The following is a 19,904-nucleotide window of genomic DNA, read 5'->3' as shown; positions in this document are numbered from 1 at the left end:
CCCCAAGACTGGTGTGAAAAAAAAAGTCTAGAAACACGACTCAGGTGGTAGAGACTTGCCTAGCAAAGTGGAAAGCCCTGACTCAAATTGAGTTCCAGTACTGGGAAAATAAACTAACCAAAAATCTTACTGGTGATTTCACACCATCATTAAGAAAATGTGTATAATGTATTAATTAGAACTTTTGGTGTAATTAAAATGTCAGAGTATCACCTAAAGTTATCTCTGAACCAACTGTATATGCATCACATTTTGGCTTACTGGCTCAGAGAACTCATTTGCACTTAGCTGTAATGAGAATTTCCCAATTCTTCCTATAAAAGATAACAAAACATTCCCAGTTGCTAATAGTCTGGGCAAAAGAAAGAACTGCTGTAGCCGTGTCTACATGGCCTCCTTGGCCGAACAAGCGATACTTGTCCTCCATCCTCCTGCAGGGGGCAGTGTGGACCAACTGGCTTTCTGGAGTACCTTTAGCGAAGAGTTTGGCACAGTCATGGCACAGTGAGAAGTCGTGGGACCACTGTGCATCCCATCCTTTGCCTGGAGTTGTAGAGCCGCAGCTCTTGCAGCGAACACACTTCGTACAGATCTGCAAAGGAAGAAAAGAAACCCACGAGGAATTTCTTAGTTTAATACCCGTCCTTATTTAAAAGATCTCAAGTGAAAGAACTAGATTTGATTTCTTTGCTGAAACAACGTTTGCTAACAAGGTGAATGCCGACGTCCTGAAACAAGTACTCTCTGACAAGTTATGCCCTCCCGGCCCACCCTGCCCTTCCCTCCCAACAGCACAATGAGAGGGGCTCACCCAAACTTTCTTTTTCTTCGTGGGTTTGGTGGGGTAGTTTGGTCCCAGGCACTCAGGGTGGTAGCTGTTTCGGCACTTATTACATTCCAGCAGCTGCTGTAGGAAAATGGAACGTGAGCACAGCACAGCACGTCATTCCTCCTCCTCAGAAGGGCAGCAATTCCGTTACGCACCTCTCACTCCCAACCAATACAGAGAGATTTATTTCCTGTTCAAGGGACTCCTTGTGAAGTAATTTTACCATATTTGTTATGTTTTCTGTTCTACGTTGAAAATTAAAACAAAATCATGCAAACAAAAAGAGTACCCACTTAAATAGTGGGGAAAAAAAGAAGTCGACAAAGAAAATAACAGATATAAACCCTGAGAAGGCGGAGAACGGAGAGACAGCTCCGTTGCTTAGTGCTGTACCTTCGTAGCCTGATGCTGCCTGCCACACACATGGCAGAACTTGCAGCGACGACAACACCAGTTTTCCAGCTGGTCCTCCAGAGGGCGCTCGTTTTCCTCTAAACAAAACTTGTGGAAGGGTTCACAACACACTTGGCAGTACACAAACTGTATCAAGAAAAGAACACACAGATGTGTCAAATCACATATAGGAAAAAAATACTACAAATACTTTTGAGTTTTATGAGTCCACTCCTTTATGTAGGGTGAGAATTTATCATGACAATCTGAAACCCAAAATGCTCCAAAATCTGAAACCCTTTAAGTGCTGACATGACGCCTCTTGGTTCAATGTACAAACTGTGTTCCTTGAATCAAACTACCGTCAGGCTATATGTATAAATCATATATGAAACAAATTAGTTTCATTGATAGCCTTGGGTCCCAACCCCAAGGTATCTCATTATGTCTATGCAAATATTCCAAAGCTTCAAAAATCCAAAAACAAAAAACAAAAACCAACTAAAAATACTCTCAAGTATTTCAGAGGAGGAAGGGATATTCAGTCTGTATTTACTCAGCATGTTGAATTAAGCAAACATTGGGCAACGCAGGAGACTCAGGAGACTAAAGTAGTTAACACTAGTGCCAAAAAGAAACAAATGAAATGCAGTAACCCCAAGACATAACGGAGTGGTACAACACTCCAGAAGCTGAGGAAGAGCGGAGTTCAAAGCCAGCTTGGACTACATAGAGAGACCTCTGTCTCAAAAAAAAAAAAAAAAGGATTTAACACAATGTGCTAAGTACCATAAGAGAGCTTATAAACAAAGATGTAAGCCGGGCAACCAGTGGCTCATGCCTATAATCTTAGCTACTCAGGAGGCTGAGATCTGAAGATGGCATTTCAAAGCCAACACAGGAAAGTCTGTGAGACTCTTATCTCCATTAAACCACTCAGAAAACTGGAAGAGGTGCAGTGGCTCAACTGGTTGAGTGCTAGCCTTGAGCTGAAGAGGTCAGGGGACAGTGTTCAGGCCCAGAGTTCAGGTCCCATAACTGACAAAAAACAACAACAACAAAAAATCAAAAAAACAAAAAGCAAAGACGTAAATGGGAACAGAATATAAAGGAGTTAGGAAGGAAAAATCAGCAGGGATTTAAATGTTGCTTTTTGCTTTGTGTTTTTACAATATATTAACAGTTATAAGCTGTTATCTTTTCTTAAGTAAGTTATTTTCATATTAACCCAGGCTTTCATACTAACACACTAATACTGACAACAACCACTTCTACATTGAGTCCATTTCTACATTTTTATCATCAGAAGGGCAAATCACCCCCTCAACACCATGTTTTTATTTCTCATTTTGTGGATGATCTATTTCTGTCTTTTACCCCTTTTTTTTTTTTTACTGGATATGTGCCTTATTAATTGCTTACAGATTTTTATATATAAAAGATCTTTGGTATTCAATATAAAATAACTATTAAAAGCATCTCTTTTTACAGAGAAATACTACTGCTTCCCATGTTTGGATATTGAAAAGAAAAATTAGAACTCTAATAAAAGATTGAATTTAAGAGATGAGACTACCCAGTACTATGAAATTTCTTAAAAATTTAAAATTGTCATTAACTGGTTTAAATGAGGCTAGCAACTGCTAAATACTAACAAAAAGAATACTATCTCACTCACCCACCTCAGTCACCTACATTTCCCTCGTCGAGGGTCCGAAGAAGCAAGATCCCTTACCTCTACGTGCCCACTACTGGCGCAGAGAAAGCAAACGACTCTAGGTGTTATAGGAACAGAGGTCAAGATTCCTAAGCCTCCCATCTCCCACACGTTTTCTGCTTCACAATCCTCCTATGAAGAGAGAAAGATCACTTAATGAAAGCTTGACACTGACAAAATGAGGATAAAAAGCAGAAAATCAGAGTGACACCTCAATACCATATTTTGAACAAGTCCAAAAAAAATTTACTCTCAGACATAAACTAGTAAAAGGCTCAACTATGAGTTTGATTTCTACTAAATATATGACAAAGATTAGAGTGGGATTGGATCTCCTGATCTCAGTGGGACAGAGATTTCCTCAGCCACCACTCAGCCTGGCTGTGGCCTCCACTCTGCTCCCACAGGGAACTCAGCTCTGACTGCAGGCCTCTCAGCCCTGAGCCCATCTGAGAGCTGCGCTTCTTATTCATCCCACTGCTTGGTGCTCATCATGTGCTTCAACACCTTTAGTAGCACCTTTTTGTAATAAAACACAACAAAACAAAAAACTAGGCACCAGACGCCAGTGACTCATGCCTGTAATCCTAGCTACTGAGGAGGCTGAGATCCGAGGATTGTGGTTAAAAGCCACCTGGGGCAGTAAAGTCCGTGAGACTCTCATCTCCAATTAACCACCAAAAATAAGCTGGAAGCAGAGCTGTGGCTCAAGTGGTAGAGCATTACTCTTGAGCTGAATAACCTCAGGGACAGTGCCCAGGCCCTGACTGCAAGTCCCGGACTGGCAAAACCAAACCAAACCCCACAAAAACCGAATTTCATTTAAAAGCCGCGACACTCGTTGAAATGCACGATCATTGAACATTTTTTAACTGTACTTTTTTTGTCCTTTATTTATCTATTTATTTTGGTACTGGGGAGCAAACCCAGGACATTGCACTTGCTAGGCAAGTGCTTTGCCGCTGAGCTACATCTCAAGCCTCACTGAACATTTTTACCTTAAAGTCCACTCTGATCCTGTGGACTCCATCTGCTGGGACTTTCTGCTTAGAACTATTGCCATTGGAGAGGGCGCTGAGGATGTTCAAAGTGCCTGCACTCTCCTGCTTATTAACTGGAGGTGGTTTTTCCTAAGGAGACAAGATAGAGAAAAAGCCACACTCTACCTGCCTTCATGGTTGAAGAGTCTTAAGCGCTCTGTCCGTAATAAATACAGTGGGCATAGGTAAGGGTGGCTTTTATAGGCAAGTATTATACTAAACGATGTGAGGGCAGAACACGGTTATACCACATGGCCAATAGAATACACTAGGCTACAACAACATCAGAAAAGACCATGGGTAAAGCCTAAACCTTTAATTTATTCATGTCAACAAGTTCCGCCATCAAGACGCAGAGGCCGTGTGCAGCTCCACTCCACGTGGAAGCCAAGGACAAGGCTTTCGCGACAGACGGCACACACATGAGAAATGGAGACAAACACATGGCTCCTCACCTTTTCTTTGGGTTTTTGTTTTACAGGGATACTTGGGCGGGGAGCCACTTTTTTCTGCTTGCTCTGCTCTGGACCTGAAGAATTCAAAGTAGATTGCATCAGATGATGGCAAGTTTAGGACTGGCTGGCCAGTGAAGAGAGGGACATTAGAAAAACACCACAACTCTAGCTTCCAGTAGGAAATTAAGGCAATATTTGGGCTGGGATGTGGTTCAGGGGAACAGTGCGTGTCCAACACTCACAGGCCCTGGGTGTGATCTCCAGAACCCTGCCACGTGTGCCCCCCCCCACACACACACAGGAAAAAAGAAAAAAAAAGAATTTAAGGTAATTATCACCAAGTTTTTGTTTTGTTCCTATTTGTTACTCCAGAGTAGTTAAAAAGAGAGTTCATTTTCTTGAACTGGAGACAGACAATTCCGGTTTCTGACCGACATGTGGGACAGCAGCGCGTCTTTCTAGCTCCTGTGGCTCAGCCATCCTCCTGCTCTCCTCGCTCACCTGATTCCGGTGGTGGCGGCTGCTTTTTCTTGGGTTCACTTGGCGTGGTCTTAGGAGCCTCTTTTCTCGCGGGTCCCGTGGTGGGTGGCTGAGGGGGGGCGGCTGGCGCCGGCTGGGAGAGTTGTTTGCTGGACTTCCTGGAAGCTGGGGTGGTGGCCTGCTTGGGTTCGGGTGCCGGGGTGGGGGCGTGACCTTCTTCACTCTTTTCTTCCGCGGGCTTCCGGGCAGGAGGCTCACTGTTGCTCTTCTTCGGGGCCGGATCCTCGCGTGCTGCTGGAGCAGGTTTCTGACTCGAGTCCACCAAGTTCTTCACAACAGTGCTTTCCTTGCTCTCCTTCTTTTCGCTGGTCTTAGACTTTTTCTCTTTCTTTTTCACAGCTTGGGGAAAACAAACAAGAAGACTATGTTTTGTAAGTGAGAAAAATTTTTAATTAAAACAGAAGTATAGAAATATATCATAATCTTATTCATGGTTTCCTACAAGTCTGGAAAATTAATGCTGTGCTGATCGGGTGGGCAGATATGGTCAACAAGTTGAGCAGGTATACTCCTATTGCTCTAGGAAAAAGGGTGAAATAAACTTTACATGAGCTTTGAAAAAGGTTTTGAGATGGAAATGATTAAACAAGAGTCAAATGAACCCCATGTCCCTACCATCCAGCTTCAACCACCACCAACTCCCTGGGAAAGAGCAGTACTTTAAAAGAAAAACCAAAGCAAACCAAACCCCTAATATTCTCTTTACATGGAGTATGCACAAGTGAAGGGGATGAAGCAGGAAGGGTTCTGGGAGACGGCTGTGCCGCTACCTTTAGCTTGCTTCTGAAGGTAGGCCTTGGAGGGCATCCACTGGAGATTCTGGCATTTTCTCATCCTAGGGGAACAAGGGGAAACCCGTAATGTCAGTTGCATTTGAAAGAGAAGCAACCAGGACAAGCATTCATCTGGGTGCATGATCATTTCAGGTTCACTTCGAGGGCTAGAACAAGGACAGTTTATTACATCTGAGTCTTTGGAAACCTGGGTCAGCAATTTTACCTACCTGTAGGCTAAAAGAAGCAAATATAAAATCATTTTTGAAATAGGACTCAAGTTTCTTTTTTTCTTTTTTCTTGTCGATCGTGTGGCTTGAACTTTGAGCCCTAAGCTCTTCAGCTCAAGGCTAGAGAGCACTCTACCACTTGAGCTACAGTGCCACTTCCAGTTTTCTGGTCGTTTACTGGAGATAAGAGTTTCATGGACTTTCCTACCCTGGCTGGCTTTGAACCATGATCCTCAGACCTCGGCCTCCTGAGTAGCTAGGATTATATGCGTGAGCCACCAGCGCCCAGCTTTCAAGTTTCTTTTAATACTGACTAACACCATACCCAAAATGATCAGTGAACATTTCTTGAAGCAAAATGAGCTGCTGCCTTATAAGATATTTAATATTTGGTATCTACCCCCAAATAGACAAAAGTCATCACAGTCCTTTGTCACCACTACAGTGCTACAGGTGTATCTTGGGGCTTTGATATGTTCTACCACTCAATTTGAATTTAATGAAACTCAAAATTAATTTGAAGTCTAAAGTTACATTGACTCTATTGTAATAAGGCCCTAACTTCAGTGCAATTTGATCTTACTCTCGTGGGTCTTTTGGAATTATGTGATTCTTTTACTTCTTGCTACCACTGGGTCTGATATAAGATTAAGGGTTAGAGCAACGAAGCATACAAGTACTTTTCTCCTCGAAACTGCCTCTCCTGAAGAACTGCAGTGTTTCTGCTGATTATGCTTTATGTTAAATTATTATAACATCATTTATTTGCTCATTCAGTAAGCATCTATTTCTTTTTTTTTTTTTTTGGTCAGTCATGGGGCTTAAACTCTGGGCCTGGGCACTGTCCCTCAGCACTTCAGCTCAAGGCTAGCGCTCTACCACTTGAGCCACAGTGCCACTTCCGGTTTTCTGGTGGTTAATTGGAGGTAAGAGTCTCACAGACTTTCCTGCTGCCTCCTGAGAGGCTAGGATTACAGGCCCAACTAAAGCATCTATTTCTTATACCAGGCACTTGGCAAAATGCTTGACTGCCAAAATATCTGTTTACATAATTCAATTTTAAACAAACCATCCCAAAAGGCAGAAGGTATACCCATGAACTGACTGAAAGGGAAGAAAAGGCAAAGTATTAAAAATTTTTTTTTCTCTCAAAAATTCCTCATGCATGAAAAGATTCCCAAAGAGTCATAAAGTACAGATTTAGGAAAGATGTCCCTTAAGTGTCCTGGCATGCATAAAGATAAGTGATTGCAGTAGACCCCATTAAATACTATGCCTACATCTGTCAGGTTTTAAGTAGAATCCCTTCAGTGCTGCACTGACTGATAGGGTAGTCACTAGTCACATGTAATTAAGTCCAAATTAATTGAAACAGAAAATGTAGTTCCTTAGCCACATTCACCACATGGCCAAGCGCTCAAGAGCCACATGTGACTAATGACTGACACAGCCAACTGAGCTACTCGGGATGTTTCTACTATTGTAAAATGTGCTACAGGGCAGCACTGCTCCGGAGTATTTCTTACTTAAGTACATCGCAAAATTCCAGTCTACAATTAATCTTGCAGCCAAGGAGGCTCAAGGCAACTCTGGTCTCCTTATCTGTCTCTACAGCAAAGCAGAGATGAAGCAGCAGCCTTCGTGCCTGCAAGGCCGGCGCTGCTGAAGATGCCACTCACTTGCAGCACTGCTTCTTTATGTTGCGGCCACCAAACTTGGGCTTGTCTAAGCAATTAGTGCAAACACCACAGTCCTCAGGCACCTGGCAGCCAGGACACTGCCCACAGCGCCTTGACCGCCGTCCTTTCTTCACTGGAGGTTCCTGAGGTGCCTTGTTTCTGGTGACAGGCTTAATTGGTTTGATGGGTGGAGCAAGAGGTTCAGCATCTTCAGAGCCAGCAATTGATGACTTGTCTGTCAAAGAAATGTGTCATTAGGTTTCAAGGGAATCTCTAATCCCTTCCTGAGGAATAGAGGGGGAAGGCCTCAAAAGTTATTCAGTCAAATTTCATTTAATTGGTAGAACTTGGATGTTTTTCCTTTTATTGGAATTAGGGTCTCAACTCTACTACTCAAGCTATGTCTCATTTTCTTTTATCAGATAGGGTACTGCACTTTTTGTCTAGGATAGATAGTCTTACACCTATACCTATACCCTCCTACCTATACATCCCAAGTAGCTGGGATAGTAGACATGTGCCACCACACTCAGCTTATTCTTTGAGAGTCTCCTTAACTTTCTGCCTCACTGGCCTCAAACTACCGTAATCTTCCTATCTCCACCTCCCTGGTAGCTAGGACTATAGATATAAGTCACCATACCAGCCAGAACTCAAGATTTTTTATTTTTTTGCCGACTCTGGGGCTTGAACTCTAGGCCTTGGCGCTGTCCCTGGGATCCTTTTGCTCAAGGCTAGCACTCTACCACTTGAGCCACAGTGCCACTTCCAACATTTTCTGTGATTAATTGGAGATAAAAGATTCTCTTGGACTCGGCTGGCTTCGAACCACAATCCTTAGTTCTCAAGTCTCCTGAGCCCTAGGATTACAGGTAGGAGCCATCAGTGCCCAGCTTAGAAATCATTAAAGTAACTACTTAAATGCTTTTAAATGCCTGTAATTGCAGTCTAATAAAAATAAAAAAAATCTAACCTAAAATTTCAAAGAAACCATGAACTGTATACATCTAAGGATTCTCTAAACCCCTAAAGTCATTAAGGGTAGGTACCCAGCATATTGGAACTACATGGCAGTCATGATAATGTGCCTTACAGATCGCCAAGGCCAAGGCCCCACTCTGAATCTGCTGGTGGAGTGCTTGCCTAGCAAGAGCAAGGACCTGAGTTCCAACCAGTTCCGCCAAAAAATAAAACCAAAATCCATTGGTGCAACCATGTTCGCTTCTAGACACTGGCTTGGTACAGCAAAACACTAGGACGGACTTGTTCCTGAGAGACACAAAAGTCTTCTAACAGCCTTGAACTTCTATCCAAGGACTCCCTGACTGCCTTGCAGACCTTCTGCTGTACTGTGGTGGTATCAGAAAGGCTCTTCCCAACTGCCCCTGGATACCTCTCCCTCTCACTTATGGGATGCTGTCACACGTGTAATCTCTTCCAGCTATCTAGTTTTTCAAAGACTCAAACTATGAAGAGTCTTCCCGGCATTCCCAAAATAGTCAGCGCACACAGCAGACGTCTGCTTGCACCCCACGGTTGACCTTGCTGACCTACCATCATTCCCCATGGAAGACAAAATTTTTTCTCGTTCTTCCCACGGTAAGGCACTCAAGGTGGGCATGTCATCAGGAAACACAGCTCGTTTTCGGCCAAGGGCAACAGCAGCTCTTCTGCAGACATGTTTAATCCGGGGTCCTCGCACCGAGGTCTCTGATGAATCACTTTCTTGACCCTAAATGAGGCAGGCCAGAAACAATGACAACCATACACACTGGATATATAATTAAAGGAAGCCAAGGTATACTTGATAGATTTATTATCATCTAGCATCAAACACACAATGCTAGCTATTCTCAGCTCAGCTGATAAGCCACATCAATATATAGAAATAATATCCTTTGCACCCTAAAATGAACAGCTCCCAAAAGAAAAAGGCCTCTCATTTTGAAGAAATCCATCCAGTGTGGTGGTTCCCACCTGTAACCTTAGCACTTAGGAGGTAGAGAGAAGAGAACCAGGAGTTTGAGGCTAGCATGGGCTGGCAAAATCGTCTCAAAAAACAAAATAAAACAAAACACCAAAAACTGAAGGAAACAAAAACCACCCAAGCAAGCAAACAAACTAAAAACCAACTAAGCCTTTATCCCAACTGTACTGCTTCTTTCCAATTCCCCTCAGAATTCAAGCTACCTGTCTTTATTACAAAACCAATTTGGTACCAAGGGGCTATTCTAAGTACAGGCGATTTCCTATTTCCTCAATCAACAGAGTAGTAGTATAAATAACTGGAAATGGTAGTATGTAAGGTGGCAGCTCCAAACAGAAGTGTCTTACATTTTAAGTAACTTCTGCTCCTATTGCTAGGAGGCTAGCCCCAAATACCTCCAAATATCAGTATTTTCAGCATAGATGTGCATCTACTCGATCAACAGGCTTCCCCAGCAAAGGTCAGTGTCCAGCTCCTTCTTCTTCTTCTTTTTTTTTGGGGGGGGGCGGGGTCCTGGGCCTGGGCGCTGTCCCTCAGCTCTTCAGCTCAAGGCTAGCACTCTACCACTTGAGCCACAACGCCACTTCCGGCTTTTTTCTTTTTGCTTATGTGGTGCTGAGGAATCGAACCCAGGGCCTCAGGCATGCAAGGCAAGCGTTCTACCACTGAGCCACCTTCCCAGCCCCTGCAGCTCCTTCTTTTGTACTGGGTTCTTCAAGCTATTTCCCCAGTTCTACTACTTCACTTAAAAATGCTGCTACTGTAAAAACTGTTCAGCATCGTCTCAGTAACTGAGCTCTTCAGCTTTCGGTTTCTCATTTGTAGTCTCACAATATCTATCACCTTTTACCCTATAGTCACCCACTATTCAGAGGCAGAGGATTGCTTCAGTTTTCTCTCCTGTGAAGGACAGTACAAGTGAGGGGCTACACAAATGTGCCCTCACAATGAAATCACAAAAGGACTGCACCACAGTCAACCATGGGGCACCAACCACGCTTCCCAGTACGGTTCCAGCCTGTCTTCCAGCACAGTTTCGCACTTTGCTCTGTGTGTGTGTGTGTGTGTGTATGTGTGGCCTCAATGCAGCTGCTCGTGTATCCTCATCCATGCCTCATGCTTTCTCAATGCTGCCTATACATACAACGTTAGGTCCTCGAAGGATACTGCACAACCTCCCCCCAACCCTGCCCCCCTCCCCCCGGGGACCTCACCATTCCCTAATTCCCCTAACTATTTATAACTCAAACACATGGCCAAACTAAAACCTGCCCACAGAAGAGGCTCAGAGGTTAGGTGAAATGAAGTACCTGTGCTTTGGGCTGGTCGGTCTGTTTAAGACTCTTACTCTTCTCGATCTTGCAGAGCTGGGCTTTGGCCTTTTTTAGGAGGCTGGCAACCCTCTTGTCAGTCATTGGAAGCTTGTCTGCCTGAGCCAACATGGAGCCTATGGAGGAAGTGGAATGTTTAACAGTGCTAGATGAAGGAGTGGAAAGGCAGAGGGCTTTCTCCTTCTCCAGGGACGGGGCAGTTGGGCCGAGGTCCAAGTTGTTTTTTTCCAGATTTCCTCTCCCTTTCTTTATAAGTATTTTGGTTTTGACAGCTGTTGTATCCCCAAGAGTCACAGAAGCAAGATCAGTCCCAGAATCAAGTGATGAAGACTTCTTCCGCCCTGTGGCCTTTTTGGCAGAAGATGAAGTGGCACCATCTTCACCAACAACCTTCTCTTTGGAAACCCGACCCATAGGATACAAAGCCGAACTACTCTGAATTTCTGATCCCTTTTTCCTTTTCTCTTTCCTGGACTCCCGCTTATTCTCCTTCTCTCTCTCCCGGTCTCTCTCTCTACTCTTGTCCTTCTCCACGCTCTTGTCAGCATCTCGGTCTTTGGACAGCTCCTCGGGGGCCTTGTCTTTATTTCTCCCCCTCTCAGTCTGAGAGCCTGGGGTGAACCAAGGGAAGAGAGGAGTGGGACTACTTGATGAAAACGGCTCTGATGACGGAGCGCTAGTCTGCTTCCTTGCTCTCTGGCTTTTCTCTGTAGATTCCCCAGACTGAGTCAGGGAATGAGAAGGAAAAGTAAAAGTTGGGTTTAAGGCACTAGTGGCAAGAGGACTAACAGAAATGCTCAACGAAGAAGAGACAGAAGACGGGGGAGTGAGAGGTGACAGCTCAGAAGTGCTAAGCCTTCCGCTCCTTGTCCTCATGGAGTGAGAAGGAGATCTTGGCTCAGATCGAATAGGACTAAACACTTTCCTTTTTCTTTTCCTATTAGAGACTCCGGAAGAGGACGTCCCAGCAGAAGTCCGATTACTAGGCAAGGTCACAGACTCGAATATTCTAGAGTGTGCCTCACTTGGAGTGAATCTCGGAGCTCTGAGAAGAGGGCTCCTTTTGTGCATATCAAACCTTGTTCCAGAATGGAGTGGGGAGAACAACCGGGCCGAAGCAGCAGTGCCAGATGCAGAGAAACCAGACGCAAAGCCAACGTCCTCAGGAGTTAGTGGAGGGGGGCGGAAATTATCAAATATTGGTTTGCGGATCAGACCTTCTTTGGCATACTTTGCTGAGGAAAAGTATTGTGGCTCTGACCTAGAATGCTTTAACGAAGTCCACCTGAACGTAGGCTCTCGCAAAATGGACTTGCGCTTCCCTTGCAGGGAAGCCGCAGAAGCAGGCAAAAATGGTGACGCTAAGGGGATGGTGGGGGGCATGAGCCAAGGGGTGTGGTCAGAGATGCCGGAGGCTGGCTGCAGGGGAGGGGGGGGAGTGAGCAGAGGGGGAGGGGGGGAGGAGGAGGGCTGCTGCTGGGGAGCACTCTGCAGAGCTGACAATTTCTTAGTGGTTCTAGATCCAAAACTCCTCTCTGACACGGAATACCTTCTGCTTCTCCTCTCACTGCTCTCGTTCTCGGGGGACTGGGAAACAGGCAGTGGGGTGTGAACTTCAGGGGTGTCACTGCGCTCTTCAGGGAGCGCCTGGGCCTCCTCGGAGGCCTGCGAGTCTGTGGTGGTGTCGATGCTAGGACTACTGGAGCGGGAGGAGTCTGAAGACAGTTGGGAGGAGTGCTGGGAAGCTGCACTGGACTTTTCAGAAGAGCCGCAGGAAGTGGCACTGAATCTACTATTTGGGGTGGACTCGAGCCGGGCAATTTTGATGGGCGGGTCATAATCCTCGTCCTCGATGAAGCGCCGGGGCGTCTTGATGATCCTCGAGGAGATGGCGCTGACCACGGGCATGATGAACTGGCGGATGTTTTTCACCTGCGTCTTCACCTTTCTGCCTTGCAACTGAGCCGCTTCTTTTTCGATTTTCTTTTGAGCCCCCTTCTTGGCCCTCTGCAAGAGCTGCTTAGCGATTGTCGCATCGGTCCTTTTAGAAGAAGGAATAATCCTGACTGGCTTAATCCTTCGGGGGCTTTGCCTGACAACTGTCTTGTCTTCTTTCGGGAGAGGAGGGGTGCCTTCCTTGTCCTTGCGGACCTTCTGGGGCTTTTCCAGCTCGGAGCTGAGGAGGAGACCTGAAGGGGTCTTTATCCGCTCTGTGGATGGAGGCCGTCCTCGCCGTCGAACGATCTGTACCCCTTTCCTTCCTATTTGAAGCTTCCCCGTCTTAAACTTAGACTTGAGAGGAGAGAGTTTACCTGCTCTTAGTTTTTTAATCTTTGTGGCTTGCTGAAACATTGCAGAAGGTGTCCGTTTAATTTTCTTTAGGCTATCTTCTCTGTTTCCCTTTGGCAGCTCTGAAATGTCTTTTCCGTGTGTTATTTTGATTTTTACTCCAGGGAAGGTGGGTGGTCTTCCTCTCTTCTTCTCTATACTTTTAGAATCTTTCTTCTTGATCTTATCTCCATATTTGGTCTCTGATTTACTTAGAGGGGAAAACACAGATGGGTCTGGGAGGATAGCTGAATTTCGGTCAGAGCCACTTCTAGGTCTCCCACGAGGTTTTCGAGGACTAGTTTTAACTGTGTATAGAAATTAAACAATGAAGAGCATATATTTAGCCGTGTAGTTCAGGTCTTAGCGAAACTGAATATAATTTAGCACAGGCCGTTCTGTTCTGAACTCAATTTGGGTCTACTGAGTCAACACATCTTAATTGTGCTTAGTTTCTTTTCACCAAAATTTTTCCTCCAAGAAAGCAAGTTAAATAACATTCCACCTGAAAGAATGTTTAATTACTTTTTTGATATAAAAACCAAGATAACAATAAAGTTTTCAAATGAGTAAGGAACCTAGAAAACTGATGTTCTTCTCATGTAACTGTAACCCCTCTGTACAGCATCTTTACAATAAAATTTAAAACAATAACAACAACAACAAAAACCGATGTTCTTACAACCTTAGATGAAGAAGACTTTTTTTTCCCTGAATTCATAAATACTGCAGTTGCTGTTTTAAGCTGCACTGCCTTGCCCTAGCCATCAAGAGGAACATTTAAGAACATGCTTCTAGGAAGTCATCTCAACTTTTCAGTTTAGAATTCAGTTTAGAACCTGAATAAATTTGAACAACAACAATACCAACTTTCACAGAAAAATGCTCTTGGGCAGCTGAGCTATCTTCAACCTGTTTTACCAAAGGAAACTAAGGAAGTTTTGTTGGCTAGAAAAATATTCATCTATGAGACAAGAGAATAAGGCTACTGATCGTGCTGTCACACTGCTTGGTGAAGGAGGACACAGTGATGTGTATGTTAACCTGCTCTCCCCTCTAGGGCTTCTTGAACTAGTCTGTACCAACTTACAGGAAGATTTAACTTGAATAAATGACAATAGCAAACCAGCAATTTATTAGATCAGATCTCTACTAATCTAAATAAAAGGAGTTGCTTAAAAATTTATACAGCAAACTCAACGTGCCACTCCTCAACTTACTCTGTATCAACAGATTTACAAAAACAAGGCGATAGCTGGGCACCGGTGGCTCACGCCTGTAATCCTAGCTACTCAGGAAGCTGAGATCTGAGGATCACCGTTCAAAGCCAGCCCAGGCAGGAAAAGTCTGTGAGACTCTTATCTCCAATGAACCAATGTGGCTCAAGCAGTAGAGCTCGCCTTGAGTTCAAGCCCCATGACCAAAAAAACTCCAAAAAACAAAAAACGGCTACATCTGCAATCCTTTCATAACTCTGTATGTTTGAAGTAGTTAAGAGTTGCCTATGCTCTATTTTCTCTTTTCTCACTTTTCAGTATTTCACAGACAACATTCTAACACGAGACCTCCCCCTTCACAGGTACCAAGAGAGATCACAGCCATTACAAACACTTTTACTACGGAGTCCCTTTCTAACAGAAATCAACTAAGGTCTTGTTGTTGAGCTTTCTTTCTTTCTTCCTGTCTTTCTTTCTTCCTGTCTTTCTTTCTTTCCTTCCCCCTCCCTCTTTCTTTCCTTGTCAGTCCATGGGGCTTAAACTCTGGGTCTGGACGCTGGCCCTCAGCTCTTCAGCTCAAGGCTAGCACTCTACCACTTGAGCCACAGCACTACTTCCAGCCTTTTCTGTTTATGTGATACTGAGGAATCGCACCCAGGGCCTCAGGTGTGCAAGGCAAGCACTCTACCACTGAGTTACCTATTGTTGAGCTTTCTAAATATAAATGCATTGCTCAGATAACCTATGAGACTTCCCACACAGCTTAAGGATTTACAAATCCATTCTCAATATATTCTAATCATAATGAATTTAACAGACCAGGAGACAACAGGAAAAATACATTGCATTTCTTAAGTAATGAAGCATATCCAGATGGTTTACAAAAAGAAAAGGAAAGCAATTCAAGGTAAACTGACAAAGCAAAGAAAAACAATAGGACACCATCTTGGAAGAGTCATGAATTCAAAAACTCTTGCATAGAACCCTGGAAGATGCCTTATATTGTGTAGAGTAGAATGGAGCCTCTCAGAGAGCTTTATCATCAATTTTCTCTCTCTCTTTTTTTTTGGGGGGGGGGTCGGTCATGGGGTCTGAACTCTGGGTCTGGGTGCTGTCCCTCAGCTCTTCAGCTCAAGGCTAGCACTCTACCACTTGAGCCACAGCGCCACTTCTGACTTTTTCTGCTTATGTGGTGCTGAGGAATAGAACCCAGGGTCTCATGCATGCAAGGCAAGCACTCTACCACTGAGCCACCTTCCCAGCCCTTCTTCTCTACTTTTAAAAACAAGCTTTTGACAGACAAGTTGAAAAAATAAGATAGGTGTTGGTGGCTCGTGTTTTTAATCCTAGCAACTCATGAGACTGAGATCTGAGGATCGTGGTTTGAAGCCAGGGCTAGCAATGTGGTTTAGTGGTAGAGTGCTTGCCTAGCCCGCATGAAGCCCTGGGTTCAATTCCTCAGTAGCACATAAACAGAAAAGGCTAGAAGTGGCGCTGTGGCTCAAGTGGTAGAGCATAAGATAAGCCTTGAACACAGAGAAGCTCAGGGACAGAGTCCATGCCCTGAGTTCAAGCCCCAAGACTGGCAAAAAAAAAAAGCCAGCCCAGGCAGTCAAGTCTCTTCTCTCCAATTAACCACCAAAAAACCCAGAAGGAGAGCTATGGCTCAAGTGGTAGAGTGTTCAGGTACAGCATCCAGACTCTGGGTTCAAGTCCCAGGTTGAAAAAAAAAAGTAGAAAAAGTGAAATAGAGAAAAAGTGAAAAAGAGAAGGGAACCAGCTCCGCGGTTAGCGGTTAGCAGCAGCCTCCGTTAGCAGCAGCCACCCTCAGTCCACTCCCGGCAGCATTGCTAAAAAGATACTTTGTTGCCGTCATTTTGTTTCCTGTAGATGAGGAGTTAGATCAGAAGGTCCCTAAAATCCCCTTTCTGGATTAAGTTTTAAGGTTTATTTATTTATGGCTGTCCTGGGACTTAAACTCAGGGCTTCATGCTTGCTAAGCATGTGCTCTACCACTTGAGCTTGGACTTCATCACAGCTTAAAGAGACTGTTGCCACTATCTAGAGAGCACAGGTGCTCAGACATCACTGGCTAACTCCTCCCAACTAGAATGACAATCCCACTTCCATTTGGGAAACAGAAATGGTCAACTTGAGTGTTTGAATTGTATTACTATACAACGTAACATTTAAAAAAAATTAGATTACCCACATCAAATCAAGCAGAACCACAGAAGAACCTAGAGTATCTCAAGATGGGGGCTGTTTTTTTTCCCATAAAAAGGTCTCTAGCCCTCTCCTACACACAGCTACATTAAGTGAACCATCAAATGTTATTTTCATTGAGGGTCTTCAATTAGGAAACTCAAGATGTTCTAGATGTTTTGTTGCTGAGGACAATAACAAATATAAAACACCCCATATAATTTTTAGTTTCTTTATTTTAATACAGCATTTCAAGAGGCAAGTAAAATATAGTACCAATACTTTCATGAAATACCAATATTTTGTTTCTACTTCTTTGACAACAAACCAAATTTCATCTGTAAAAAATAACGGCCAAATTATTCCTAGATGCAAAAATACTATCATATAATATATAGAATGTATAAATCTGAGGATGATCTTATCTTCAAGCATATCAGGCTTCCCAATCATTCGAAAGAAACCTCACTCCTATGCCCAAGTAGGACCAAGAGAAACATATCAATCATACTAAAGCAAACGTGGTCTGACAGAGAAGCACACCCAAAAGACATCTCATTCACAAGCCACCTCTTATGCCCAAGGTGGGCAAACTCCTCCCTCCAAAGCCCCTCTCAATCTCCTAACAAATAAAACTGAAAAGCACATCCGGTGCCCAGTTGCCATACCTGAAGGAGACCTTGTGGGACTTCGCACTCTGACTTCTTCATCTGAGCCAAAACCTAAGAACTGCTCATCCTACAACAAAGGAAAATTATTTTACAATCAGAGTCAAGAACATGAATGTGAACAAATCCCAAAGAAATGCCCAGAGGAGACTAATGAATTTGGAAACTTAGCTTATCCATATTAACCATCATCCAAATGGACACTATAAAATAACATAGTAAAATAACTGGACCCAGCCATACAGCTTCTGTACAAATAGGAGCTGTGTAATAACTTAATTAATACATTGAAAACTCAATCTTAGTGCATAACACAAAGGAATAGTCCTAAATTTTAAACTACAGATACAACCCAAAACAAAGGACAACTTTAATTCAGATAAGCAAATCAGTGTAATGGAAGAAATATACAGCCCCAATAAAACAAATGCTTTTCAATAAGTACTTAAAGCTAAAAATACACAGGGAGTAATATACCTACTAAATATTAACAGAGACTGAATGGGCCGTAATTGTCAGTTCCTGAAGTCAGGAATTGATACTTAGATGTGATTTCTGTATATCTGATGCAGAGATTCTCCACATGTACTTTATGGTCATTTAAAATGCCCTGCGATAAGAGACTTAATGGTGGGCAGCAGCATTGGTGGAAGGACTCAGGAACTGACCACACAGGGTGAAATTTTCACTAGTAACAGGGAAGCATCTTTTCAGTTCCACTTGGAAAAGACTGAAAAAAAAAATCTCCCTACCTCTAACTTTTAACCCTACTTTCGCAAAATACAAAAGATTCACTTAATCTTTTTTGGATAAGCACTCGAGAAAGATGTTGTACTAAAGCAAGCAGATTAACAGAAATTCACTATTCAAAGTTATTTCTAGAGATACAGAAAGAGAACTTCAGACTCCAGAAACAAAATCCACATAAAATTAGAACAAAGTAAGGAATGAAGAACTAGCCTGAATCTTAGTTATAACCAAGCTTCAATATTTAAAGCCCACATTTTGCTCTAAGGTGCTAAACTCAAGCGTGGACAATGTCGGTGGATTTTCTGCTGAAGAGTTCTTAGTTAATTTAAAGCTGGAATCGGGCTAGTCTGCTTAATCGTTTTTCAATCAGGAATATGGTGAAAGGTAAATGTAAAATTTTAGACAAATTATCAAGTTCAATTCTTAAAACTTAAATGTTTTTGAGGGACAAAGTATTTGGGAGCTAGCCTTTGGAAACAATGCAACTGACACAATTCTCTGTGTGTGTGTGTGTGTGTGTGTGTGTACACTAGAACTTGAACTCAGGGCTTTGGGTTCTCACTTAGCTTTTTTGCTCAAGGCTGGTCACACCCCCACTTTTAGCTTTCTGCTGGTTAACTGGAGATAAGATTCTCATAGATATATCTGCCCAAGCTGACTTCAAACCACAATCTTGAGATTTCAGCCTTCAGAGATGCTAAGATTGCAGTGTGAGTGAGCCACTGCCACCCAGTTGCAATTCTTATTATACTCTAAAATGTTTTTTTTTTTTTTTTCTATAAGAAGAGCAGTGGGTTTGGAAGCAATAAGTCTGGGGCAGCCAATGAGGGCAGTAGTGTGTTTGGGGCAGCCAATGAGGACAGCAGTGGGTGTAGGACAGCCAATGAGAGAGTAGTGGGTGTGAGGCAGCCAATGAAGAGAGCAGTGGGTGTGGGTCCTCAGTTAGCAGAACACTGAATCAGATGCAGGAGTGAGGGAAGCAGTGAGCCCCATGAGGAGAGTGGGTAGGGGACAAGGCTGTTTTCAGTCTCAGTTCCAGTACATTTGGTCTCTATACGCTTAGAAAAGTTACTATCTTTCTCTCGATACCTTTATTTATTGGAGTACTATACATAGTAAATAAGGCTTGTAAATCATCTGGAAACTCAAAGGTGACATAATCTTATTTTATTGTTCTTATTTCTGTTATGGGTGAGATATTAAAGAGGTGCCATGATTTGTTATAAAGAGCCCTTTGTGGGCTGGGAAGGTGGCTCAGTCGTAGAGTGCTTGCCTTGTATGCATGAGGCCCTGGGTTTGATTCCTCAGTACCACATAAGCAGTAAAAGCTGGAAGTGGTGCTGTGGCTCAAGTGGTAGAGCGCTAGCCTTGAGCTGAAGAGCTGAGGGACAGCGCCCAGGTAGAGTTGAGTGGAGGGCCCACAACTGACCAAAAAAAAGTGGGGGGCCCTTTGTTATATTAGCCCATGTATTTAAATTGGGCATATGTATTTTATTATTTATTTATTTACATTATTTATTCGGGCATTATATAAGAGCCCATATCTAACTGGGTCTAGGTATTATTGGCGTTCAATAACCTCCCTATAATATTAGTTACAACTTAAAATTATAAATGTTTAAAGGCATCAAATAAATCATCTACAGTACAAAAGTTGCTATTTGATTAAAGCAATGTGATAGCCATTTTTCAGATCATTCAAGTTTCTAATCAAGTCATTTCTCTCCTACATTGTCTTCAACAGGTTAGAACAATGTTCTAA

General features: G+C 43.3%; 1 protein-coding gene across 1 annotated transcript in view; it reads right to left on the bottom strand.

The window, feature by feature from the left end:
- Kmt2a (lysine (K)-specific methyltransferase 2A) overlaps nt 1–17,458 on the bottom strand; it is a 48,191-nt gene extending 30,733 nt beyond the window's left edge. Inside the window, exons 1-12 of the mRNA XM_013009681.1 lie at nt 17,393–17,458; nt 10,954–13,610; nt 9,211–9,388; nt 7,657–7,891; nt 5,745–5,809; nt 4,936–5,313; nt 4,435–4,508; nt 3,938–4,069; nt 2,958–3,071; nt 1,223–1,369; nt 812–904; nt 472–592 (exon numbers count right to left, since the gene is read on the bottom strand). Coding sequence (XP_012865135.1) covers nt 472–592; nt 812–904; nt 1,223–1,369; nt 2,958–3,071; nt 3,938–4,069; nt 4,435–4,508; nt 4,936–5,313; nt 5,745–5,809; nt 7,657–7,891; nt 9,211–9,388; nt 10,954–13,326 — 3,910 coding nt within the window. The 5' untranslated portion in view covers nt 13,327–13,610; nt 17,393–17,458. The remainder of the gene's footprint in view (nt 1–471; nt 593–811; nt 905–1,222; nt 1,370–2,957; nt 3,072–3,937; nt 4,070–4,434; nt 4,509–4,935; nt 5,314–5,744; nt 5,810–7,656; nt 7,892–9,210; nt 9,389–10,953; nt 13,611–17,392) is intronic.
- Between the last annotated feature and the right edge of the window lie 2,446 nt (nt 17,459–19,904).

Source organism: Dipodomys ordii, unplaced genomic scaffold, assembly GCF_000151885.1.
Source record: "Dipodomys ordii isolate 6190 unplaced genomic scaffold, Dord_2.0 Scaffold10, whole genome shotgun sequence".
Classification (NCBI taxonomy): Eukaryota; Metazoa; Chordata; class Mammalia; order Rodentia; family Heteromyidae; genus Dipodomys; species Dipodomys ordii.
This window is presented reverse-complemented; position numbering and strand designations above follow the sequence as displayed.